Source organism: Oncorhynchus mykiss, chromosome 3 (genome assembly GCF_013265735.2).
Source record: "Oncorhynchus mykiss isolate Arlee chromosome 3, USDA_OmykA_1.1, whole genome shotgun sequence".
Lineage (NCBI taxonomy): Eukaryota > Metazoa > Chordata > Actinopteri > Salmoniformes > Salmonidae > Oncorhynchus > Oncorhynchus mykiss.
In genome coordinates this window covers 43166604-43194563 of record NC_048567.1, presented here as the reverse complement: position 1 = coordinate 43194563, position 27960 = coordinate 43166604, and the positions used below count along the sequence as shown (strand labels likewise).

Genomic DNA, 27960 nt, shown 5'->3' with positions numbered 1-27960 from the left:
GTTCAACTGTCCTGCGGGGGGGACACTGATCGCATAGAGGTTAACATGATTTTGAAGTGCTGTTTGACCCTACATCGCAGATAATTTTATAGATAGATAGATTTCAATTTCAAACTCACATTTTATATTATATTTATCTCTTTTATATGTGCCTTATTATTTTCAAGTGCTTTTATTATACTAGAGCCATAGCCCAGTTCACATTTATCTTCTGGCTTGCATGTGAAATATGCCACCCATAAACACAAAGGGATTTGATTGACATGTACATAACCCACATTGCCATCTTGACAGGATGAAAACACTGCAGCATTTCAAATACGACATGTGACAAAGTTGTAATTATGCGACAGAAATGCTGCTATTTGGCTGGTTGGCAGGAGCTGTTGCCATATACAGTATGGCACCCCTTGACTTATTCTACATTTTGTAGCGTTACAGCCAGAATCCAGAATTGATTAATAAAGACAATGTGAAAACCATGTTTTTAGATTTTTGGGCACATATATATATATATATATATATATATATATATATATATATATATATATATATATATATATATATATATATATATACAGAAATATCTAATTTAGATAAATATTCAGATACCTTTGCGATGACACTCCAAATTGAGCTCAGCTGCATCACATTTCCTTTGATCATCCTTCCTACAAGTTGATTGGAGTCCACCTATGGCCAATTCAAGTGTTTGGACATGATTTAGAAAGAAACACCGGTCTATATAAGGAACTACATTTGACAGTGCAGAGACTATACCATGAAGTCCAAGGAACTGTCCATAGATCTCCAAAAAATAATTATGATGAGGCATATATTTGGGGAAGGATATTAAACCATTTCTAGAGTGTTGAAAGTTTCCAAGAGCACAGTGGTCTCCATCATTGGGAAATGAAAAATATGGAACTACACAGACTCCTAGAGCTGGCCGTCCAACCCAACTGAGCAACCGACCAAGAAGGACCTTGGTCAGGGAGGTGACCAAGAACCCAATGACCACTCTGACAGAACCAAAGAGTTCCTTGGCTGAGATGGGAGAACAGACTCTACAGCATTTCAACAATCTGGGCTGTATGGGAGAGTGGCCAGACACAAGTCACTCCTGAGCAAAAGGCAGGACAGGGAAATGGGATACCTAGTCAGTTGTACAACTGAATGCATTCAACTGAAATGTGTCTTCCGCATTTAATTCAATTTCAATTTGAGGTGCTTCATTGACATGGGACATATGTTTACATTGCAAAGCAAGTGAAATAAACAATGAAAAACTAACAGTAAATATTACACTCACAAAAGTTCTCAAATAATAAAGACATGTCAAATGTCATTATACAGTGTTGTAATGATGTGCAAATTGTTTAAGTACAACTGGCAAAACAAACCTTGCTGCTTGGATTTGTTGGATTTGTTTTAGAATTATTTGTGGGTGTGTGTAATCTGAGGGAAATATGTTCATACATTTGGCAGGAGGTTAGGAAGTGCAGCTCAGTTTTGTGGTGGAATATTCTAATCAAGTGAGAGAGACTTTGTCAACAATGATTGTCCTCTTGCTCAGTTGTTCACCGGGGCCTCACGCTTCTCTTTCTATTCTGGTTAGAGCGCTGTTCTGTGAAGCGAGTAGTACACAGCGTTGTACGAGATCTTCAGTTTCTTGGCAATTTCTCGCATGGAATAGCCTTCATTTCTCAGAACAAGAATAGACTGTTTCAGAAGAAAGTTCTTTGCTTCTGGCAATTTTGAGGCTGTAATCGAACCCACAAATGCTGATGCTCCAGATACTCAACTAGTCAAAAGAAGGCCAGTTTTATTGCTTATTTAATCAGAACAACAGTTTTTTTTTTTTTGCTCTTTTGCAATTGAGCACTTTTCCACATTTTCTGTTTTTATTCAAGCTGGGCTGAAGCATGCATGGGCATGCTCACATTCACAAGTCATTTTTTGTGAGAGAAAAAATGAGACATTGGGCCTGTCAGTCAAGGTACAACACACATTGATAGATACATAGCATCACGGAAAAGTAGGTTCAGGGTTCAGTGTCTCACCTCCAATAAATCACATTTATTTTATAAAACCCTTTTTATTTCAGTAGTCACAGAGTGCTTTACAGTTACATAGCATACACAGCCAAGTGTGAGCAAAGCAGAAGTGAAAGCACAGAGACAGGAAACAAATATTTTATTTTCAAGGCGCTCTCAATTGGAGGAGGGAAAACAAGTTTAAATATAATAAATGTATATAATAAGGGACAATGTGAAATGTTCCACCAACAGGTTTCTGTGCCAACACAACCATGAAACTAGGCATACCGACTTCAGGCACTTCAATAACATGGTTGCATTTTCAACACCACAATAAATAGACTGTCAATCTCGACAAAAATATAATACATCCCTTCCCACCATGTAGGCCTACCCAATATCGAAGGCTTGACTTGACAAGTTCAAAATATCAATGTTTTTGGTGTTATGTAATTGATGTCTCTTCACATTCATGAAATGGCCCCTTCACAGTTTCGATTGATTTTATTTTATTAGTGAGTAAAAATACATACATATGCAGGACCAGTCAAAGGTTTGGAGACACATACTCATTCAATCAAGTGTTTGTCTTTATTTTTACTATGCTCTACATTGTAGAATAATAGTGAAGACACAACTATGAAATAACACATATGGAATCATGTAGTAACCAAAAAAGTGTTAAACAAATCTAAATATATATTAGATTCTTCATAGCCACCCTTTACATTGATGACAGCTTTGCATTCTCTCAACCAACTTCATGAGGTAGTCACCTGGAAAGCTTTTCCAACAGTCTTGAGGGAGTTCCCACATATGCTGAGTACATGTTGGCTGCTTTTCCTTCACTCTGTGGTCCAACTCATCCCAAACCATCTCAATTGGGTTGAGGTCGGGTGATTGTGGAGGCCAGCTCATCTGATACAGCACTCCATCACTCTCCTTCTTGGTCAAATAGCCCTTACACAGCTAGGAGGTGTATTTTGGGTCATTATTTTGTTGAAAAACAAATGATAGACCCACTAAGAGCAAACTAGATGGGATGGCGCATCACTGCAGAATGCTGTGGTAGACGTGCTGGGTAAGTGTGTCTTGAATTCTAAATAAATCACTGACAAAGCACCCCCACACCATCACACCCCATCTTCCTTGCTTCACGAAACACACATGCAGAGATCATCCATTCACCTACTCTGCGTCTCACAAAAACACAGCGGTTGGAACGAAAAATCACAAATTTGAACCTTCACCCGAGTCTGAGACCCTGGGAGCTCTGGAGCAGGTTTTCATCAGGGATCTCTCTGTACTTTGCGCCGTTCATCGTTGCCTCGATCCTGAGAAGTCTTCCAGTGCCTGCCGGCTGAAAAACATCTCCACAGCATGATTTTGCCACCAGCATGCTTCACCATAGGGATGGTGCCAGGTTTCCTCATGACGTGAGTTCAATCTTGGTTTCATCAGACCAGAGAATCTTGTTTCTCATGGTCTGAGATGCTTAAAGTGCCTTTTGGCAAACTCCAAGTAGGTTGTCATGTGGCTTTTACTGAGGAGTGTCTTCCATCTGGCCACTCTACCATAAAGGCCTGATTTGTGGAGTGCTGCAGAGATGGTTACCCTTCTGGAAGGTTCTCCCATCTCCACACAGGAACTCTAGAGCTCTTTCAGAGTGACCATCAGGTTCTTGGTCACCTCTCTGACCAAGGCCCTTCTACCCCGATTGCTCAGTTTGGCCATGTGGCCAGCTCTAGGAAGAGTCTTGGTGGTTCCAAATGTCTTCCATTTAAGGATGATGGAGGCCACTGTGTTCTTGGGGACCTACAATGCTGCAGAAATGTTTTGTTAATCTTCCCCAGATCTGTGTCTTGACACAATCCTTTCTCGGCGCTCTACGGACAATTCCTTTCACCTCATGGCTTGGTGTTTTCTCTTTACATGCACTGTCAACTGTGTGACTTTATGTAGACGGGTGTGTGCCTTTCCAAATCATGTCCAATCAATTGAATTTACCTCAGGTGGACTCACGTCAAGTTGTAGAACCCATCTCAAGGATGATCAATGGAAACAAGATGCACCTGACCTCTATTTTGAGTCAGAAAGCAAAGGGTCTGAATATATATTTTTTTAAAGAATTATACATTTGCAAAAATCTCTAAAAACCTGTTTTCATTTTGTCATTGTTTGTTTTATGTAATCCATTTTAGAATAAGGCTGTAACGTAACAACATGTGGAAAAAGTCAAGGGGTTTAAATACTTTCCAAAGGCACTGTAAATACATATACAATTACAATGATACAGACACAATACATACAAAAATGATACTGTTCACACATTAGCCAGCTTTTGAAATAATTTATGAAAGTATTTGTGGTTGGTACAGTATGGCCTTGAGTTGATTTGGTAGTTGTTCCACTCGACACTGCTGGTATATAAAAATGTGTTTTTAACAGATAGATTTATATATTTAAATCAGTGAATATTAGTCTCTGGTTTTGGTATTACACTGGTGGACAACTCTAACAAGTTAAAAATAGATGGATAGGTACCTGGGGGCTGATAATTCTGTGGACCAGACCAAGTTGAATTAAAACTACCCTTTTTTTCCCCACAGATAGCCTGCCCAGCTGCTTAAAATGCACAACCTCCAGATGAGAACGAGGGGGAAGTTTAAGTACTATTCTTACAAGCTTGTTTTTACTGGTCTAGCTTATTCTGGTCTAGCATAGATGTTTGAGGCGTCTGGTGAACCATGATGTGCATGCATAATGAGAGTGGCACTGGACTAGTCCACTTGCCAGAGCCTTTAGGGTGTCAATATCAATGTCCCTAAAATGCACACCTGGGTAAAGGCCATATGCTAAAACATGAAAGCTTAGTAATGCCAAGGCTTTTTCAAACAATCATTTTTTTCAGTGGCCTTCAATAAAGAATGCCTTAAACATCTATGCAAAAAAATTCAAAATTGTTGGCTGTTTTTCTCTATGTGGTTTAATAAGTGCCATACCCTTTTGGAAGAGCACCTTGTTAAGGTTAGGTTAGGGGAGGAAACCTGCTCCTAGATCTGTACCTAGGGGAAACTTTACCCGGAGCGTATTGTTTGACCAGCGTTCAGTAGCTCACTATGTCTATATCAAAATCAATTTGAACAACTGCAGTTATGTTCTCAGTTTTATTTTGGGGAAACAGCAAGTCAAATGAGAAACATGTGGTAGTCTATTTACAGTGTATGTGGAAAGTATACAGACACTTCTTGTTGGAGCGACTTCAAGGCACATGTCACTTTTTTTAATCATGTGGTTATCTTACGTTCTTAAACATCAACTTTGTCAATCAGAACAGCGTATTTAACAAAGCTGTGATATACGGTACATAGCTAAATCAATACCACAGTAGGTACAGTAGGTGTGCTTTGATTTATATTTAGATTCGGTGCCAAGCAAACTTCTCGACACAACGTCATGACCTCTATGACTGTTTTAGTTGATTATTTTTTCACTAAAACCAGGTTTTCATTTGTTCTTGTTTTTTTTGTGTGCCTCTATTGACTTGTGTGTTGCAAATCAAAACAGTGTTGACATTTGACTTATGGGAAGTTGTGCGGAACATGGCTTTGAGACACAAACAGTTGAAGGTGTTTCTTCTTGGAATACCTCATTTTTGTGTTTTGCATACACAGGTGTGTGTATGTGTGAGTGATGTACTTCTTTCTTTAAAACAAGAATTGACTATTTCTGCTGTTATCCACTGGGCAGTATCAGAAGAATTTCACTTTTCTTAACATGAATACGATTCCTAATAACCGCTATAGCATTATTGGGTGCAAAATCAACTCAGGTCATTATTTTGTATGAGAACAGGTCATACACAGTATGTAACCATGTATCAGAGTATCCACTATAGAGCCGATTGACACATTCCAATTTCTCTGACCCTTTTAAACAACATACACTATTAAACAAAGGAGTGCCTTTCGTAGGTTGTTTTGGTCAATGCCTGATGTTAGTTATGCTGAATTTGTTGAAGGATGGAGGATTCTTCCTGTCCTTCTTCAGGAGAATGAGATACCTCAGGTGTTCTTGTCTTCTCTTACAAGCTGAATGTGGAGGAGGCCTTAATGTACATACTTCCTGTGTTCATGGTACAGACAGACGTAATAGTCACAACTTACAATGCTATACCACAGCCTTCTGCTTCTCCAAAGTTAGACATTAAAAAGAATATGAAGCGAGCGATGGCGTGAGAGGCAGACACTCCATTGCCATGGCCTGCTGAGAACAGCACCCAGTTTTTCCTCTGCCCTCTGTCAAAGCTGGTTGGTAGGGGCCCCAAAATCGTAGTGGAGAGAGAGAGAGGAGGGTTGTCTCTTACTCCAACGGAGTGGGATCCTGGTGTTGTTAATTGAGAGGATCTTCCTCCTTTCTATTTCTTCTGTTCTTTCCTTCTCCTTCTAGTGTCAGCGAGGTGTTTGATTAGTGTTTCAACCTCGGTAGGAGGTGTAAGAACCCCACATGAATTACTTTATCAAGAGACAGGAACTTCAACAAGTGGTACCAGTGGTACTGTACGACTACGGTTGTATCCTATCACTGGGGGGGGGGGGGGGGGGGGGGGGTGCAAAATGTACAGGCTGAGAGCTTGCATAATGCCGTGACATCTGACAACAGATTGTGAGAGTGCATCATCATAACTATCCTCACACCTAAGCATAGTATGGCACCTGACATAACATGTTAACGTCAGGATTGGGTAACCTTTGGCATTATGTGTCATAATAGAGGGGATGGCCGGTGTTTAGAGATTAACGCAACACCAACATGTTGGTTAAAGTTGGTCAGACATCTTCAAGTGCAACTAGTTTTTTTTCTTCTTATTCAGAATAAAATATTATGGACAGCGGAAGTGTTAACAATGAATATTACAAACACTCTTCTTCAGTCGGCCTGGTGCTGTGGAAGAAAGCACCTAAGAGAGAGGTAGAAGGATTTGTCATCTGTCAGAGAATCATCTCCGAAACTATGATATGTGTGTATGCCCTCGCATGTGTATTTACAGATCAATGTGTCATAGGAGGAAGACGTGAGAGAAAAGGAAACCGGTGTCAGGGGGAAATGTTCTGTGTCCCTGGGCGCTGGTGGTGCCAGCTTAGCCATTAAGATGTTAGACAGAAAACCTCAGTTTCACCGTAAAGGCACTACAACCAAACACCCACCCCAACACCCTCATCTCAGCCACCTCCCCTTTTCAAGACTGCAAAGTGAGATACCACCATAGGCAGCCAGGTGGACTAGTCTGTTCTCTGCTGGCCTGTACTGGAACTGCACAACTTTCTATTGGATCTGCCATCAGCTCTAGTCCTGTCCATGAACTTTAGCACACATCGATACAGGGCGTTAGTAGAGGAATGCGTACTAAAAGCCTGGACCACAGCGAATTAGTAATATGATGTCATCCCCCACAGTGGGATTGTGTGTGTAATTGTGTGTGATCGTTTGTGTGTGTGTGTGTGTAATGTATTAGGATATAGTTTCTTTCTTTCATTTTCTAAACCACTCAGTTTGTCTCATCCGTGTTTAAGACTGTGTAATCTCTACCTCTTTCCCATCCAAACAAGTAAATTCCACTAACAGGATAAGCTCATGGTACAATAGGATTTGCTGATGTTGTAATCTCACCCGGCACGATACCTGGCAGGTTACATGATTTCCAGGGACTTTGGACTGGTTCTAATCTTACGGCTTGTGACACCTTCATTGTGGTTTAATACATTATTATAGGCCATAATGCTTCTCTAGAGGCTTGAAATAAAGAGATAGTTTCACAAACATTTTAGGCCAAGTTTGCATATTTGCATTCCATGCATGGTTTACTTGGCAGGGGTTTCTGTAGAGCTAGTATTAGAATTCTACAACAAAAATAATATTGAGATTGGTTTAACATTTCTGAAAACTATCCCATTTATATGACATACAGAGTACTCTACAAATTATTAATTTGGAATTATATTATGTTGAAAGGTGATTGTTTTGCTCTAGCTTTCCAATGCAGGATGTGATATTTTACTGTTGAAAAGTGATTGTTCCGCTCTAGCTTTCCAATACAGGATGTGATGTTTTTCTGTTGACAGGGAACATGAATTCATTGGTATTCAGGGGCTGTTTTGCCCATCTTGCTGTACTATGGAATGCATAGACTTTGTGACAATGTTGATGAAGCCTGGATTTTCATCACCAGACACACACACACAGGAGTCCTGTGCAGTGCACCCGATGCTGACAATACGGTATTACGGAGTTTTTAGAATCGGTGCAAGAAAAAGTGTATAAGGACATTGTACATTGTTAGACACATACAGTGAGGGGAAAAAGTATTTGATCCCCTGCTGATTTTGTACGTTTGCCCACTGAGAAATGATCAGTCTATAATTTTAATGGTAGGTTTATTTGAACAGTGAGAGATAGAATAACAACAACAAAAATGCAGAAAAACGGCATGTCAAAAATGTTCATTTCAATGAAGGAAATAAGTATTTGACCCCTCTGCAAAACATGACTTAGTACTTGGTGGTAAAACCCTTTTTGGCAATCATAGAGGTCAGACGTTTCTTGTAGTTGGCCACCAGGTTTGCACACATCTCAGGGGGGATTTTGTACCACTCCTCTTTGCAGATCTTCTCCAAGTCATTAAGGTTTTGAGGCTGACATTTGTCAACTCGAACCTTCAGCTCCCTCCACAGATTTTCTATGGGATTAAGGTCTGGAGACTGGCTAGGCCCCCTCGTCAGGACGCAGCTGTCTCCAATTTCCAATGCCTTCTGAAGCTATTTAAAAGCCAGTGTTCTGTTCAGAAGAGTGATCATTACTGGGAGGTCATTGCAGAGAGATTGAATGTGATAGATCATTGCTGAGAGAGGAGGTTGATGGCTGAGGGTTATAGCATGTTGGTCGTTGGTATGTACTGTGTTAGTTGTTGCTGGGAGCAGTTGGTATGTTCTGTGTGAGTTTGTTGCTGAGATAGAGCTTATTTGATGTCCTTTGTTGCTTAGTTTGTTTGAGAAATTTTGTTCCCCTGTTTCATTTGTTCCCAGGGGGGAAGGGGAAGGCAGGCACCTAGGGAGTGCTTAGGCAAGAGGCCAGCGGGCATACATATACCCGTAGTATATTCACTGTCTAGGCACACTAGGTAAGATCTGGGCGGACCACCCCCTGTATTTTGGTTAGGGCACCAGGTAGTGCTAAATTAGGTAAGTAGTGGTTAGGCAGGTAAGGTAGGAGAGGGGGCTTTGATATTTACTTTCATTGCTTTGGTTCCGTCCAGCCCCTTTTCCCCATATTACTGTGTGCCTTTTGTCATCCTTACTCACACCTACAGTCCATACCTCTTTCAATTCACGGAGAGTTGAGTTGTAGCAGGGTGTTGCGTTCCTTCTTCATAGAGGCGTGCGTAACAAGCTCGTTATCTGTATAAAAGACACCTGGGAGCCAGAAATCTTTCTGATTGAGAGGGGGTCAAATACTTATTTCCCTCATTAAAATGCAAATCAATTTATAACATTTTTGACATGTGTTTTTCTGGATTTTTTTGTTGTTATTGTGTCTCTCACTGTTCAAATAAACCTACCATTAAAATTATAGACTGATAATTTCTTTGTCAGTGGGCAAGCGTACAAAATCAGCAGGGGATCAAATACTTTTCCCCTCACTGTAGATATGTGTATGCAGACGTGTGTGTGTGTGTGTGTGTGTATCTGCATATAAGCTGCAAGGGTATTTGTACAACACTTTGTAGTGGAAAATACCAAAACAGTTATTGATGCAACTTACTAGTGACCTGGATTCAATTACAACACACACAATCCAATAAAAAAGAGGAATCCAAGAATAGTTTTAGTCCATTTATTTTCTTTCTTTCCAATAATCCAAAATCAAACCAATACGATACGACTCAATGCGGTTGAAAATTGCCTGTGCTCCCAGGCAGACTACCCCACACCTGGCAGCCATATATAATCAATGGGGACAAATCAAAATCAAGGGGGATTAGTCAGGGCTAAACAGGTAAGTAAATAGGGAGGAAGAGAATAAAACACAAAACATGAGAAATGGCTCCTACATTCCAGCCCCTAATTGTGGCTGCAAGCCAAAATAAAGCATTATTATATTTCATACATCATACATACAGTATTTCTCATGTCCATAGTTCTTTTGTGTGTATTAGTCCTTTGTTGAGACTCACCCGGGGCCATGTTGGTTTATGGGCTCCTGAGTGGCGCAGCCGTCTAAGGCACTGCATCTCACAACCGGCTGTGATTGGGAGTCCCATAGGGCGGAGCACAATTGGCCCAGTGTCGTCCGGGTTTGTCCAGGGCAGGCTATCATTGTAAATAAGAATTTGTTCTTAACTGACTTGCCTAGCTAAATACATATATTTAGCTAGGCAAGACACATTTTCTGAATGTGTCTTTGTAAAGTGTCAGTATACTCTAATGTTAGTCCTACTATGTTGCTTCCAGCAGCAAGCACAGATCGCTGATTGGCCGCTCCAAGATGCTCGTCTTGGTCTTGAAGAGTGAACTCCTTACCAGACCCTTAGAATCAGGGAAGGGTTTGATGACTCTGGCCATCAATCAGGAGTTGCATGGTGCTATATTGTCCACTAGTAGTATAATGTCATCTGTGGTGAGACTCCTTTTTAAGAGCTTCCATTTTTGGCGCTCCTGCATTAATGGAAGGTACTCGCTGATTAATATTTTCCAGAACAGATCCATCAGATACTGAATCTGTTTGCATCTTCATCTGGAATTACAAGTCCTCCTTCTGAAGCAGCCCTGGTGGCATGATGGGTTTTACCTTTCAATAGTAGAAGGTGGTTTGGTCTGAGGGCCTCCAGATCATTGGGGTCATCAGACGCTGTGGTGATTGGACAATCATTCAGGATAGCTTCCACTTCACAGAAAGCTGTCTGTAAAGCCTTCATCATCCAGTGTTTGTTTTCTCATGACTGAGGTCAGAATGGATTTTACCTGGCGTATCAGCCGCTCCCACACACCTCCACGACTTGACCTCCAAGTCAATTTTATTCCTTCAGGAAGTAAGTTGCTTTGGATCTATTTTATTTTCTGACTTTTCTTTGCTGTAGTGTTGTCTTTACTCTCAGCATCCAAACAACTGCCAATTTTCAAGCTACACTGTGAAAAGAGATTTATATTTGTTGATTTGTGGGGCTCTTTTCTTTTTTTCACCACTATGTGATTGACAGTGATGTCTTTCTTTACCTCGGGGTCTTCAGAAGGGACGGGGCTCATCTGGCATTTCTGGCCCCTTTGACTCCACCCTCAATAGGAAATCTGGACCTTCAATCCATCTCTGTATTTCAGGAAAGATTTGCAGTCGTGCCACGTGACGCATCATCTGCTGGAATGACTTTGGAGCTCACATACCGCCACCCAGTAGTCTTTGACAAACCTCTGATGACTGAGACTCTGTTTGCCATGAATGTGTGCAACCATGTTTCTTTGGCTATGTAGCTTAACACAGATTTGCTATCAGTCCAGAAGACGGATTTTTGCAGCTGAATCTGAAACTCTGATTTCAACATTGTATCAACACATACTGCAAGACCTACTGCTGAAAGCTCTAGTTGGGGAGGGTAGTTTAGCAGGGCCACTCTCGCTCTTTCCATGATGCATGTGACGTGGGGATCGTCTGTGGGGTTTCTTTGCAGTAGATAGGTCACAACACTGGCATCGCAGAAATGTTGCAACTGTGCAGATATTACCTTGCCGAAGCCACTTGGTTTAATGCATCTGTTGACATAGAAACCAGTCAGTTGGTTCAGATCTGCAAGACGTTTCTTCCACTGCTGAGAAAATACATCTGGTATTTCTTCATCCCAGCCACAGTTGGATTTGCACAGCTCCTGGAGTATTCTCCTTGTTGTCAGGATGAAAGGTGCAAGGAATCCCAGAGGATCATACACTGAGCACACAACAGATACTATACCTCTTGTGTGTGGTCGATTCTTCGTGACTGTTCGGAATCAAAGTGTGCCAGCCTCCACGTCCCACTGGACACACAGTGCTTTTCCACAGGTAAATTCTCTCTGTTGTGGTCAAGCTCTTTCACCTCTTTCACCTTCTCCACTGCAGGTAATGAAGCCAGGACAGCCAGGACAGCACGGCAGCTCTGAGGTCTCCGACCGGGGTGACGGCTTCACCGTCTGTGGGAATGGATTTCAAGCAATCGTCGTTCCTTCTAATGGTATCCTCAACAGTTTTACTAAGTGCAAAGCTAGCGCAGCGGGGGGATGAAATTGCACTGAATAGATGGACTGTCATCCCGTACTCTGCCAGCTGTTGGCTTACATCAACATCAGGCCACCACAGGAAACTCAGGAAGTCAACGTCCTGAGGTGGTACTTTGACCTGAACGAACGTGCCCTCAGTATTGGCCATCAAGGCAATGGGCTCCGGCTGAAACTTGAGCAGAACACTGAGCAGTGTGTTGGATAGGTCTGGGCCTTGCAGGAGCTCGTTGTTGAGAGATGTGGCCTTGAATGAAGCAGCGCAGTCAAAAACCACACGGATAGTCTTCAATCTTGGATGGTAGACAGCATAAGGTGGAATGTACCACACTTGTCCTTCATCAAGCAGCTGGTCTTCTGGTACCTTTTCAACGTGACCTTTCTGTATGACCTCGTTCATAAAAACCTTTTGTAGTACTCAAATAGAACTTTGTCATTGTTGAACTTCATTATGAGGTTAAAGGCTTGCTGTTCTGATTCCGAAAAGGGTGTTGAAGGTGGTAATGTCAATCCTTCAGTGTCGCAGAGTCTGATGCTATCTTGAGGAACTGCTGGTCATTGTGACGCTGTTCTGGGAAATCTTGATTGTATTGCCTGACAAGGAGTGCTTCGATGTTTGCAATAGAGATACAATTTGATGCCATGCACTGTCTTCCATGTTTATCTACGCTGGTGCTGCTGTTGAGTGGACCATTGACCATTGATATTCTGTGATTGTGTTTTCTTTGGTGACAGGAATCTGTCTCTGAGTGTAGGCCTCTGGCAGCTGTAAGAATATACAATTCTAGGCCCTTGAATTTGTAGCTGCTCAAATATTTCTCCTGTCCCATTGTTTTTTGAAGAATCTCTTTCTTTCTTATCCTTCAGATGCAAGCAAGTCTATCATCAGCTTCTCAATACAGGTTGCAGAGCTACCTGAGCAAGCATGTTTGATTTGGACAGGCAAGATGGCTGGAGTACAATCTCCGTTACTGGTCCCAGTATGGCCACATGTTGACATGAAGCACTGCTCACTGTTTCTTCTGATGTCTCCAGCAGAACTTCACCTCTCTGGGATAACTCCAGTCATCCGTCTTTACGTGCAGCAAACTGGGGAGCTTTCGCTGACACATTTTACACGTCACCCATCTTTTGTGGTCTCCACCAAAGTGTCCTCTAGTCAACAATTCAAAACAGAAATATTTACTTTTGAGAAAGTCCACGTTTTTTCTTTGTGTGGTCTTCATGTGGTCTTTCTGCAGCACTCCATTGTGTGATAGCGTGAGCAGAATAAACATAGCTTTAGAAGAGCAGTTTACTGGCTGTTCTCCTGAATATTTTCATGCAGTTTACAGTGCCTCCAGAAAGTATTCACACCCCTTGACTTTTTCCACACTTTATAATGTTACAAAGTGGGATTAAAATGGATTTAATTTACGTTTTTTTGTCAATGATTCACACGAAAAATAACTCTGTGATGTCAAAGTGGAAGTAAAATATATTTTAAAACGTTTTTTAGGGAAAATAGAACACTAATATACAGTTGAAGTCGGAAGTTACATACACTTAGGTTGGTGTCATTAAAACTCGTTTTTCAACCACTCCACAAATTTCTTGTTAACAAACTATAGTTTTGGCAATTCGGTTAGGACATCTACTTTGTGCATGACACAAGTCATGTTTCCACCAATTGTTTACAGACAGATTATTTCACTTCTAATTTACTGTATCACAATTCCAGTGGGTCAGAAGTTTACATACACTAAATTGACTGAGCCTTTAAAGAGCTTGGAGAATTCCAGAAAATTATGGCATGGCTTTAGAAGCTTCCGATAGGCTAATTTATATAATTTGAGTGAATTGGAGGTGTACCTGTGGATGTATTTCAAGGCCTACCTTCAAACTCAGTGCCTCTTTGCTTGACATCATGGGAAAATCAAAATAAATAAAAAAAAATAATTGTAGACCTCCACAAGTCTGATTCATGCTTGGGAGTAATTTCCAAATGCCTGAAGGTACCACGTTCAACTGTACAAACAATAGCACGCTAGTATAAACACCATGGGACCACGCAGCCGTCATACCGCTCAGGAAGGACACGTGTTCTGTCTCCTAGAGATGAACATACTTTGGTGCGAAAAGACTCCCACTAACGTTTTCATTAGAATGTTCATGATGTCCCTGTGACAACTGTCGATAGACATAGCTGGTAAATGTATAGTTAAATTGTTGCCAGCAGCATAGTTACAGTCACCAATGCTCTGGATAACAGAAAAAACAGCCTAACCAGCGTCTGGAAGTAGCTAGCAAGCTAGTCAACTCCTTGGCCAGAGTCCAGTGTGCACTCTGAATGCTCCGAGAGCGAAAGGCTCTGAAATTTACCAACAGACAATCTGACAACACTCTGAGTTTACGAAAGCCCAGAGCGCACTCTGAGCACACTCTGGCACTCTAGATTGAATTTACAAACACACCCGTAGTATAAACCTGACTTTAGTCTTAAATCTTTGGTTGTTTAGTACATGGCCTCACATGTGAATCCTTAAAGAGATGGGTGGGGGTAAGGTATAAGAGGGTGTGAACGATGCTGAATGGGTGTAGACAAAGAAGAGCTCTCCAGTAGGTTTACCAGAACATTCCAGGGTCATTTTCTCAAAAGTGAGGATACAAGTTTATTAACTTTCAAAACAGAATTACTTTCTAATTGTTCCTCAACTGTAATGTATGATATACAATTTTCTAGCTCTGAAACTCTACTTTTATCCAATGTAAAAAAACACTATTTTAAATGTTGCTACATGAGACCAAATCGAGCCAGTCGGTCACATTTGTGTCCAATATCCTTTAAGAAATTCTTCAAGCTCTGTCAAGTTGGTTGTTAATCATTGCTATATAGCCATTTTCAATTATTGCTATAGATTTTAAAGCCGGGTTCAGTCAAAACTGTAACTAGGCCACTCAGGAACATTCAATGCTGTCTTGGTAAGCCACGCCATTGTATATTTGTTCTTGTGTTTAAGGTATTTGTTCTGCTGAAACTTGACTTTGTCTCCTAGTGTCTGATGCAACAGACTGAACAATGTTTTCCTTTAGGATTTTGCCTGTGCTTAGCTCTATTCTGTTTCTTTTTATCCAAAAAACCCTCCATAGTCCTTGACAATGTCAAACATACCCATAACATGATGCAGCCACCACCATGCTTGAAAATATGAAGAGTGGTACTCAGTGATGTGTTGTGCTGGATTTGTTACAAACATAACGCTTTGTATTTAGGACAAAATGTTTAATTTCTTTGCCACATTTTTTGCAGTATTACTTAAGTGCCTTATTGCAAACAGGATGCATGTTATGGGATATTTTTTTATTCTGTACAGGCTTCCTTCTATTCACTTAGTAATTTAAGTTTGTTTTGTGGAGTAGCTACAATGTTGTTGATCCGTCCTCAGTTCTCCTATCACAGCCATTCAACTCTGTAACTGTTTTAAAATCACCATTGGCCTCATGGTGAAATGCCTGAGTGGTGTCCTTCCTCTCCGGCAACTGAGTTAGGACCGGCAGCTTTATCGCTGTAGTGACTGGATGTATTGATACACCATCCAAAGTGGAATTAATAACCAGTGGTGTAAAGTACTTTAGTCAAAATACTTCAAAGTAATTTTTTGGGTAATCTGTACTTTACTATTTATATTTTTGCCAACTTTTACTTTTACTCCACTACCTTCCTAAAGAAAAAATTTACTTTTTACTCCATACATTTTCCCTGACACCAAAAAGTACTTGTTACATATTGACAGGAAAATGGTCCAATTCACACACTTATCAAGAAAACATCCCTGGTCATCGCTACTGCCTCTGATCCGGCCGACTCACTAAACACAAATGCTTCATTTCTAAATGATGTCTGAGTGTTGGAGTGTGCCCCTGGCTATCCGCAAATGAATAGAAAATAAAACAAATTGTGCCATCTGGTTTGCTTAATATAAACAATTTGAAATGGTTTATACTTTTACTTTTGATACTTAAGTACAGTTTAGCAATTCCATTTACTTTGATACTTAAGTATATTGAAAACCAAATACTTTTAGACTTTTACTCAAGAGGTATTTTACTGGGTGTTACGACTTCTACCGAAGGTGGCTCCCCTTCCTGTTCGGGCGGCGCTCAGCGGTCAACGGTCTACTAGCTGCCACCGATTCCCTTTTCTGTTGGTTATGTCTTATTGGTTTCACCTGTTTCTCGTTTGGGGTTTGGTATAGGGCTATTTAAGCCTGTTATGCCGCCTGCTTTTGTGCGAGCTTGGTTCTCTGTTCTGTTTTGTGGATGGTATTGTTTTGTATTTTTCCGGACTGTTTGTGTCCTGTTTTGGGCCGGTCATTTATTAATTTATTTGCCTTTTCTCACCGGAATAAATATGGTTTTCCTTAAACCTCTGCTCTCTGCGCCTGACTGGGCACCCACCACTCCTAGTTACGTAACACTGGGTGACTTTCACTTTTACTTGAGTCCTTTTCTATTAAGGTATCTTTACTTTTATTCAAGTATGACAATTAAGTACTTTCTCCACCACTGTTAATAACTGCACCATGCTTTTTACCCATTTACCAATAGGTGGCCTTCTTCGCGAACCGATGGAAAACCTCCCTAGTCTGTAGTTGAATCTGTGCTTGAAATTCACTGCTCGACTGAGTGCCTTTACAGATAATTATATGAGTGGGGTACAGAGATGGGGTAGTCATTTAAGAAAGTGGAAGTCTGCTGCACAATTTAAATATGTAGTAAAGGAGCCTGAGTAAAGGCAAGGGGAATATACATAGTTTACATTATCAATAGATTTCCATTGTCTCAACAGAGTCACAAACTGGATTGGCAACATCAGAAAGTATTGAGGAGCTGCCACAAGAAATGTTCTGGAAAATGTGAATTTTTGTAAAAATTTTTTTTTTTTTTTTAAAGACCTGGCTTGACATTGTACTGTGTTTGTTTCCTTTTGAAAACTTTAGTTGTGCTTGGTTAAGTTTGCCAGGCTCAATGGTAAAAATGGTCCTGAAAGTGCAAACTTCACCTATCCAGCACGTCAGGCCAACTATTTCAAAATGTTGAAATGAAACAAATGCTATTTTGACCCAGGTATGGATTTGAATGTCTTGTCATGATGTCTCCATAAGGTTCTCATTAACATGACATATCATGTAATGTCATAATTTGCTGACCTTATGCCCATTTATGTAAAATCAATGCTCTCTGCGCAGACACCTTCATGCTTAATCAAAGAGATAGTGTCTGAGTACATAAGTTGTCATAAACTATTATTACAAGTTATGTCAAACTTTAAATATTGTTTAAGACAACCTCATGATGGATCGATCACTCGATTCAAACAAAAGCCAGCTAATGCGTTGAGACGTTTTACTCTTATACAGTCTAAATGCATGGCAAGAGATGTCACCATATCATGTTTGACAATCTCCAAAGACACCATAACAAATGAGATCCGAAAGATAGCATAACAAATGATCAGCGGCATATTGGCAAAATAAGTCCTCTTCAAAGGGATCTAAAGTGTTGGGAGTATAAAAAGATCTTCAAAGACGGCCCAGTTAAGATTCAAACAGATTACACAAATACCAGATCTATTACAACTTATTGAGGTAAAAACTAAGAATACTGAAGTAAAAAGCTTGTAAAGAGGAGATATTATGAAGTAAAGTCTAATATTTATCAAATGTATCTTTCGTGTGCCCTCTTTTAAATTTCATATGTGTCATATTATAAGAACTAATGGTATAGAGACCTCTCAGCTCAACTGTCCAAAGCTTTGGCATTTCATAAATAACTTTTAATCACACCTCAACACAGTGGCCCCCATTACCAGCTCATAACATATTCACATCAGTCCACTTTGCCGCAGGCTCTAAAAAATAGTTGCACCTAAGGGATGGTCAGTTCTGTTCCGAGGCTATAATATACTTCAGGAATCTAAAGAATAGGAAGCCTGGAAAGCCTCAGGGTTCACGTCATTAGTACCGGTTGTGAGAACTCAAGAGAACCAAAGAATGATTACTACCGGTCAGACAGTAGTTTGACAAATGGTATTTTACATTCTGACGTGTTTAAAAAAAAAAAAAGTATTGGTTTAGGCGTAATCTTCGACATAGGGACAAATAAGCCACTTCTTGGGAATAGGCACTGATATGCAAATGAACAACAGACGTGTCTCAACAACAAAAAACAAATTAGTAACACATTTATCACCCATTCCTCAGTGAATAGAGAGAATGAGAAAGAATGAGAGATGCACTGTGGGGAGAGAATATATTGAGATCAGTTGGCATGCCGACTATAAATTATAGAGTCACAGACTGGAGCGGTGATGCAATTATTCTTTTTGAGACAAATTTGAGCAATCGATCAGATGCTGAGGATGGCTGTCGAGCAGGCAGCCTGCAACACGTCAGTTGCTGGGAGTTTTTCGAGACAATTTATTTGATAGATCTTAGCAAGGGGAGAGAATGCACAGGGAGTGCCTCAGAGGTTCAATAACCCACCATTGGTGTTGTTTGGGACCAGGGGAGTAGAGCTAGCTACAGAGATGAAGGTAGATGGTATGTTGAAAGATGGCTCTGATATTCAAGATCCAAGGTGCTTTGGGTGTCTCATGTGGGTTAGAGAAAAAGCAGATGTTAGATAGGCAAGTATACTGTATATACTTGGACTTTTAAAAGTGTCCGAACATGTTCATCCATGTTTCATGGATTTTATCTTTGAAATATGCCAATGTCACAGAAGAATACTACCAAAATAATACTTTTACGGAACAATACTACCATATTACTACCATCATTACCATCTCCAGTAAAATGTTGTCCCATGACGTCTTAATTACATATTTTTCTAGTTGTAACCGGGTAAAGACATCTTTTATTATGACAGCATATTTTGCCTGTTATCTGGTCAGATAATCTGATTAAAACCAGATTAAGACATCGTTTCTGGTTGCTAAAAACAAGTTAACAAAACATCCTTTTACAACCAGTACACAACCTGACCATGGCGTCATAAAACACATCATAACGACATCATTGCAACCAGTTTTGCCCGCTGGGTCACCACAGTTGATTCATCTTCACTCATCATTCCTAGTTCATCACATCCCTCCAGTCTGCCCTATCTTTTTTCCCCCATTACAACCCTCAGTCCTACACAATCCTATCAACCCATTAATCAGAGATACTGGCCTCCATCACTCCTCCATTATAGGATCCATTAACCCCTACTTCCCCTCACGGTGACCTTTCATCATCCAGCCTTCAGTACAACTTCACATCATCACACGTCAGCATCATTCGCATACTACGCCAAAAACATGAAAATATGAAGATGATATACCAAAGCCAAAAAGATAGGCCTATCTAATGGTTTAATGTGATTATATGATATATACAGTGGGGAGAACAAATATTTGATAAACAAATTAATTACTTAAAAATCATACATTGTGATTTTCTGGATTTTTGTTCCGTCTCTCACAGTTGAAGTGTACCTATGATAAAAAATTAGACCTCTACATGCTTTGTAATTAGGAAAACCTGCAAAATTGGCAGTGTATCAAATACTTGTTCTCCCCACTGTATATCCACACGGTACAATGAAGTTCACATCAAATATACTACAGAAATACGAGCATGGCATATTTTTCTCTCTCGCTGTGCTTGTTTAATGGCTAATAAATATGTTCCATCATTTATAATTATTTAATGAGCATGATTACTAATTAATGAACTTCCCCCACTGTGTAAACTCAACCATCTATAAATATTGGTTGTTTGATATGCAATTACTTTTCTCAAATGCTCTCTCAAACTCAAATGTCTTTTTCTCAAACAGTAAATAGCTGAGGTTTGGGTTATTGAACTTTTCAAGTGAATTGTGTACAGGACATGAGAGTTGTGATTGCTTTCGCAACATTTCTCAGTTTGCAAGTGGCTGTGAGTGCAATCCTCTTAACTCACCCAAATTTCAACTACTTTTGAATGGCCTTATATTTCTGGATCTTAAAGGAAAATCAGCCCAAAACAGTCTTCTTTCCCATAGAGCCCGCAAGGTAACAGAAATCCAGAAGGTCTGATACAATCACACTCACACATAAAGAGCCGATAAGCATGCAAGCAGTTCCTCTAACTGTTTAATAAACTACAACTTCATACAGACACTGCTAATAAAACTACAACTTCATACAGATACTGCTAATAAGACCCTTTAGTGAGAAGGAGATGTAAAACCATAATAGTACCCTACGCCTATATGATAGCCAGTCCTGCTATTGGACAACGTTTTTGTGCTCTTATCACCTCATCAGTAATATGGTTGCGGTATCCCAGATGACTACAGTCACTATAGCCTTGGCTTCCTACTTTCTGATGGGGCCGGTTCAGTTTATTGCCCTATCTGTGCTTGGGTGGACCTGTCACTTTTAAGGACCGAATGGTGTGAGCCACAGCTGCTCGCAGACTTTGCTGGTCTCGTAAACCCAGCAGGAGCCTCGGAGAGTGAAAGCCCACAAACAATCTGCTGCCTCTTCTTAATTGGATTGTGTGTAAAGAGGAAGTGAAGAAGACATGGGAGTGTTTTAGAGGATCAAAGAGGGTGGTTAAGATCCAAAACACTGGCAGGGGGAGATCAGGCACTGGAAAGGAGATTATCTTTTGTATGAGACGGAGGTGGCCTAACAGTTAATCCAACTGTGTATTACAGAATGGTAAATTGGATCAAATGTACGATCCAGGACATGTTTGCATGAGATGAAGAGATAGTTGCTGCTACAGTGCCTTCGGAAAGCATTCAGACCCCCTGACTTTTTCCAGATCATGTTACGTTACAGCCTTATTCTAAAATGTATATATATTTTTTAAAGCCTCAGCAATCTACACACAATTTCACATAATGACAAAGTGAAAACAGGTTTTTAGAAATTGATTGGACATGATTTGGAAAGGCACACACCTGTCTATATAAGATTCCACAGTTGACAGTGCATGTCAGAAAAGAAAACGAAGCCATGAGGTCGAGACAGGATTGTGTCAAGGCACAGATCTGGGGAAGGGTACCAAAACATGTCTGCACCATCTGAAGGTCCCTAAGAACACAGTGGCCTCCATCATTCTTAAATGGAAGAAGTTTGAACCACCAAGACTCTTCCTAGAGCTGGCCGCCCGGCCAAACTGAGCAACCAGGGAATAATATCCTTGGTCAGGGAGGTGACCAAGAACCCGATGGTCACACTGACAGAGATACAGAGTTCCTCTGTGGAGATGGGAGAACCTTCCAGAAGGACAACCATCCCTGAAGCACTCCACAGTCATGTCTTTATGGTAGAGTGGCCAGACGAAAGCAACTCCTCAGTAAAAGGCACATGACAGCCAGCTTGGAGTTTGCCAAAAGGCACCTAAAGACATGATTCTCTGGTCTGATGAAACCAAGATTGAACTCTTTGGCCTGAATGCCATGTCTGGAGGAAACCTGGCACCATCCCTACGGTAAAGCATGTTGTTGACAGCATCATTCTGTGGGGTGTTTTTCAGTGGCAGGGACTGGGAGACTAGTCAGGATTGAGGTATAGATGAACGGCACAAAGATCCTTGAAGAAAACCTGCTCCAAAGCGCTCAGGACCTCAGACTGGGGTGAAGGTTCACCTTTCAACAGGACAACGACCCTAAGCACACAGCCATGACAACGCAGGAGTGGCATCGAGACAAGTAAATTAATGGCCTTGAGTGGCTCAGTCAGGGTCCGGACTTGAACCCAATCGAACATCTCTAGAGAGACCTGAAAATAGCTGTGCAGCTACGCTCTCCATCCAACCTGACAGAGCTTGAGAGGATCTGCAGAGACAATGTGAGAAACTCCTCAAATACAGGTGTGCCATGCTTGTAGTGTCATACACAAGAAGACTTGAGGCTGTAATTGCTGCCAAAGGTGCTTCAAAAAAGTACTTAGTAAAGGGTCTGAATACTTATGTAAATGTGATATTTCTGTTTTTTATTTTTAGTAAATTAGCAGAAATGCCTAAAAAAACAGTTTTTTCTTTGTCATTGTGTTTAGATTGATGAGGGGAATTTTTTAAAATTAAATTTAGAATAAGGCTGTAACAACATGTGGAAACAGTGAATGGGTCCGAAGGCACTGTATTTTACCTGGGGTTTGAAATACTGTTGTGCCCTCAATTTTAACCCAGCACAATTTGTACTCTAGCACTCCATATGGAACATGATTTTCTGAAAGTAAGTAGCCCATCTTTCACTACGTCAATACTCGTAATGTTTCAATACATCAAGGTCCAGTGGAGATCCGTTTGTCTTGGAGTGTCTCACTCCCACTCAGGTTGCACCTGAGCTTTCCTCACATGAAATAGGGATGAGTCAGTCAGCGTAGTGCTCCGTCCCATTTCAGCACCATGCCACTGTCCTCAAGCGCTGCTTTGTCTCTGCGAGGCTCAAACTATTTCAGCACCACGTGCTTTCCACCAACACATAGACACATGCCAAACTGCTCTCTCTCTCACTCTCTCACTCACTCACACCAATTTCCAATACCACCTTAATTGTATGTAATATGTTTGAATGTTGATGTGAATCTTGCATCATTTAGACTATCCCCTGAGTACATTTAGCAGTCTGCCAATGGACAGATGTTTTAGTATGAAGCCATCGATGGAGCCAACACCCAGCTTTACTTACCGAGTCGTGAGTCAGTGATTGACCTTCAGTCACAGAATCACTGTTAGCCCTTAGAAAAGCATCCAGTTTATATGGAGAGTGGCTAATGTGGTATTATATATGGCAAAAGACTAACACTTATGTAGGCAGGCCTGGCCTGTGCCATTACAGGGTAATAATACTGTTGGTGGCAGGGGTTGTGTCGCTGTAATCCGGGCTCAAATCTAAATACAATACCATCAAGAAGCATGCGTGCGACCAATTTTTATGAGCTTGAAATCCCTCTAATATCTATATGGACTAAAATGTATGCATATAAGACCCACGATGTGTAATCCTATGTCTAAGAAATCAAAGCCTTCACGATGCAACCTGTTTACATTTGACAGCCTAAGACAAGCCACTCATCATGCCTGGGAAAATTGGGTTTCAGCTTTCAAACACATTCTACAATGAACAAGGTATGTAGTAGTGAGACGGGCTGTCCGTGAGCAATGTATCCGCCAAAAGATGGCAATCGACTACATTTCTATTCTGCACTGTATGTCATTCCCAAAATATGTATACATGCATTTTAAGGGAAATATCAATAAAGTTTCTTCCAACAAAACATGACCCAAATGTGGCATTTCCCTGGAAATCCAGAGAGAAATTATGCACAATTAAACCAGTAAAGAATTGACCTATTTATTCTGCTTTACTTTTATTCCCATAAGAGAGACAGAGACCTCCTCAAGTAGTTGCCAAAAGACGCAGAGCACGGTCTTGATGAACATTGATTGAGTTACTCTTAACAACAGGTCCATCTGGCCCAAATTCCCTTGAGACATCATATACACACACCAAAGAAACGTAGCCTAATTACGGCAATCTGTCAAGCTTTAAATGGCAATTTACTAATAGCCTATGGGTATGATGGATTAACTAAATTAACGCTGCTTGTTGTCATATTTTGTATTAACGTGAAAGTGAATGGGTGGTGGGTAGAATCGATATGCCTTTTTTCAAAGGAATATATTGGTAGCATATTTCCCCCTCTTTCTTCTACTCTCGACGTGATCTGAATTTTAAATTGCTGTACTGCAGCATTGTGTGTAACTACAATGCTCTTTATCCTACAAAATATTTGCATTTGGCTTCAACATTTTTGCTTAACGCGCTGAACAGTATCCAACACACCGCTATAAAGTTAAATTAATGTTCAATATATAGCCTAATCTATGTGGTAGTACTGCAATATTTCTCAAACCCAACCACGTCTAAAACCAACAACAGCCACAAAAACAGAGTATTAGGTCAAGTTAATAGCCACACATCAACATGATCGATCATTTAAACCAGACCAAAGAGTTCTGGTCTCTTTTCGCAAATCTTTCCATCACAAAAAAAAGTTACATTTGCTCATAGAGGTGATCACATGGAACTTCTTGCTATTTTGCGTAATAACCCAAGCATAATAACGCAAGCTTAATACGGCAACAATTACGTTTCAAACTAATTTCACGTATGCCTGTCCCTGTAGATATAAAGTTCATACCTTGGCCATAGCCTTCGAAGACACAGAAGACTGGCATTTCACTTGGTGCGAAACGCCGGCAGTTTGGTTCATCTTGGAAACCCACGAGCCGTTCCTATCCCCCCAAAAATGTAAAGCACCTGGCAAACACCGACCAAAGCAAAATATAAAGCAGTGACCGTCTATCCAGCAACTCCCTGTTGCATATGTGGACTCCGGGTATTCGGCGACTGACTCTTTTGTCGTGTATGATGCGCGCAACTGGCTTCTTCTCCTCGATGGGTGCAGCGCCGGCGCATAGGCTATCTGAATTGGCATTTGCAACGCTGTCTGTGGTTTGATCCACTACACCACAAACCAAAACAGGCTTGGGTAAATATGAACTCGACCGGACATGTGTGATTGCCAGCACTATATTCATCTGTCATCAATTTACTCACAATCATTGTGAAGTTGATTCCCACTTAAATATACAGAAAAGTTTGTGAAAACAACATCCATTGATACAATATAACCAGGTTATTAATAATACTCTATCGCATTACAATGAAGTCATAAATAATCATACATGTTCGTATTTTAAATGGAAGTAGAGCTACCAAATGATGCTACTCATCAACACCATTAAAAGTAATGTGCATTCGATGTTATCAATATGATCAGTTTTTACAGCGTAAAAATATATTTGAATCCCGGTCCAGCAACTGTCAAGGCAACACCTTAACTTCATTAAGCCATGAGGTCTGAACCTCTTGACGAGGTTGCTAGGCGTTGGGTTAAGGTCACTATAATACACTTATCTAGATGGACTATAGCTAAGGTTTTCTAAATGGATTACAGAATCACATTTATTGATGAGCAAAATATATTTACTTCATGGTTTGTGGCACATGTTACTTTCACCACTGCCAACAGCACATTTTATGGAGAGAGGGAAGGCTAGGGATATGGGAATAGTTTACAGGCTTGGGCAGAAACATGTTTTTTCATGACACTGAGTAAATGTGTCTGCAGTGGCCTTCAGAACCTGATAAATTACTGTTCTACAAGCCACCCATGTCACAGAGCCTCAGACTCACCTCCTGTGTATGTGTCTGTGTGTGTGTGTGTGTGTGTGTGTGTGTGTGTGTGTGTGTGTGTGTGTGTGTGTGTGTGTGTGTGTGCATCAGACAGAGTGCTTTTCCTTTCTCTTTCATCTATTGTCCTTTTTTTCTTAATTTCAAATGTCCTTTCCTCTCTTGCCTCCTCCTCTCTTGTCTCCTTCTCTCTCTCTCTCTCTCTCCTCTCTCTCTCTCTCTCTCTCTCCCCCCCTGTTCTTTGGATCTATTGTCCCTTTCCTATGTTTTCCTTCCCCCTCTCATCTCCCTCTTCTCCTCTGTCTCCCTTGTCCCATGCTTGCACTCCAGCAAATACCTTTAGGCTCCCTCCAGCGTCCCTCTGTATCCGAAGTGTTAACTGAACAGTTGTGGTGCATCTGTTCTCTCACCGTGTACGGTTATCAGTGGGCTCATCAAAAGGCGTGTTACACCATGCCTCTCCATGGCATTTTGAATTGCGTTGTGCATATGAAGATTGCATATCAATGTCCATAATACATCTGAAATGCAGTGTACCCACCACTCGTGTTTTTTGTAGTATACTAAAAACATACTTTGTATCTCAGTAAAACATGTTTAAATTTTATTCAATATGCTGATACGCAGTGTACTGGAATGAAATAACGACACAAATGCATTTCAAATGAGCAACATATAAGCCTAGAGATATAGGCCTTACTACATAGCAAAGAGTCAATGACATACTGTACTAGCAGGTATAAATCTGTTAATGATATTCAGAGATTGTTTTGCGTGGTGTTAACCACACTGTGACATGTACAAGCAGGTGTAAATGAGACACTAGCATTTAGCTACAGATTATGTGGTAATTATTTAGTATGCACAGATGTGTGTTGGAATACAAATTTGTTTGACTGTATGTATTGGACAGAGGTGCTGGGATGACACCATGAGAAGTGTTACTAAATCAACAGCGTCAGGTTTCCCTACATTTCATCTTAGCTACAAGCTGAAATGGTATGAGAGGTTTGAATGAGTGTGTGTGTTTGAGTGAGTGGTTGTGCCTGTGTGCGTGAGGGAGAGATTGCATCGGCGTGCATACATAGCCTACCTTAAGATGTTTTCCCAGTCTATAGCTAATTCAAATAAATGTGTTCGTTGTTTACTTGTGTTTTTTCTCTCTTCAATAAGAAATATTTTTAGTTCTTGAACGGGCTATGGGGAGAGAGCTGCAGGCGATTCGCATGGCTGAGCATGTATGGCCCTCTGATGGGTTCTTTCAATGAGTCCCAGGTTTTGTTCGGTGACTACAAAGCGCCATTGTGTGCAGAGCGCTTAACACTCGACAAACGGTGGACAGGAGGCTAATAGATTAGCTGTACCTGCGGGTATAGTTGGATGACACCAAACGATTGAATGAATCACCCAAGAGTGCCTGTCTCTTCCTCCCCACTCCATATAGATAGACTCGAGAAGCATGCGATGAGCAGAATCTGAACATACACAAGGAAGTGAGGAAGAAACATCATATTATGTGGCTAATGCTATGCAAATTAACTGTGCTAGCATACAAACACATCAAAGTAAACTTTGAGCTAACAAAGTTTGTAATACGTTGCTCAGTCAACCAATACATCCCATTACGTGCAAGCTTATAACATCTTGAGGGCATTGCAATCATGTCACTGCAATCTGGAATTTTAAGTGCCCCTGAAAAACAAATGTAGGTCTGCATGCATATCTATATTCCGTATTATGATAACATCTTGGAACATCTCTTCCAGCTATTGTATGCATCGTCAGCAAATTTCTCAAGTGAAGGCCAGGGTACCCAATCTTGTGAAGATAAAAATAAATATCTACACACAGTTTAGATTCTCCCATTGTTTAGTATAGCTATGTCTTGTATACAGTATGTGGACTCTTGAGTATTCAGATGTCCTTGGAACCACGATTGCATCATTCAATAGCAAAGGTTTCAAGGCCTTGTGGTACAGGACCATAATGCTCCAATGTCACTATTGGCCAGAGCTGGGTTGTACAGTATATGAATCTACAGTTGAAGTCGGAAGTTTACATACACATAGTCATTAAAAATCTTTTTTCTACTAATCCACACATTTCTTGTTAACAAACTATAGTTTTGGCAAGTCGGTTAGGACACCTACTTCATGCATGACACAAGTCATTTTTTCAACAATTGTTTACAGACAGATTATTTCACTTATAATTCACTGTATCACAATTCCAGTGGGTCAGAAGTTTACATACACTAAATTGACTGTGCCTTTAAACAGCTTGGAAAATTCCAGAAAATTATGTAATGGCTTTAGAAGCTTCTGATGGGCTCATTTGAGT

General features: G+C 40.6%; 1 protein-coding gene across 1 annotated transcript in view; it reads right to left on the bottom strand.

The window, feature by feature from the left end:
- LOC110519984 (inactive dipeptidyl peptidase 10) overlaps positions 1-24779 on the bottom strand; it is a 344103-nt gene extending 319324 nt beyond the window's left edge. Inside the window, exon 1 of the mRNA XM_036974136.1 lies at positions 24566-24779. Within this exon, the coding sequence (XP_036830031.1) occupies positions 24566-24637 (72 nt within the window). The 5' untranslated portion in view covers positions 24638-24779. The remainder of the gene's footprint in view (positions 1-24565) is intronic.
- Between the last annotated feature and the right edge of the window lie 3181 nt (positions 24780-27960).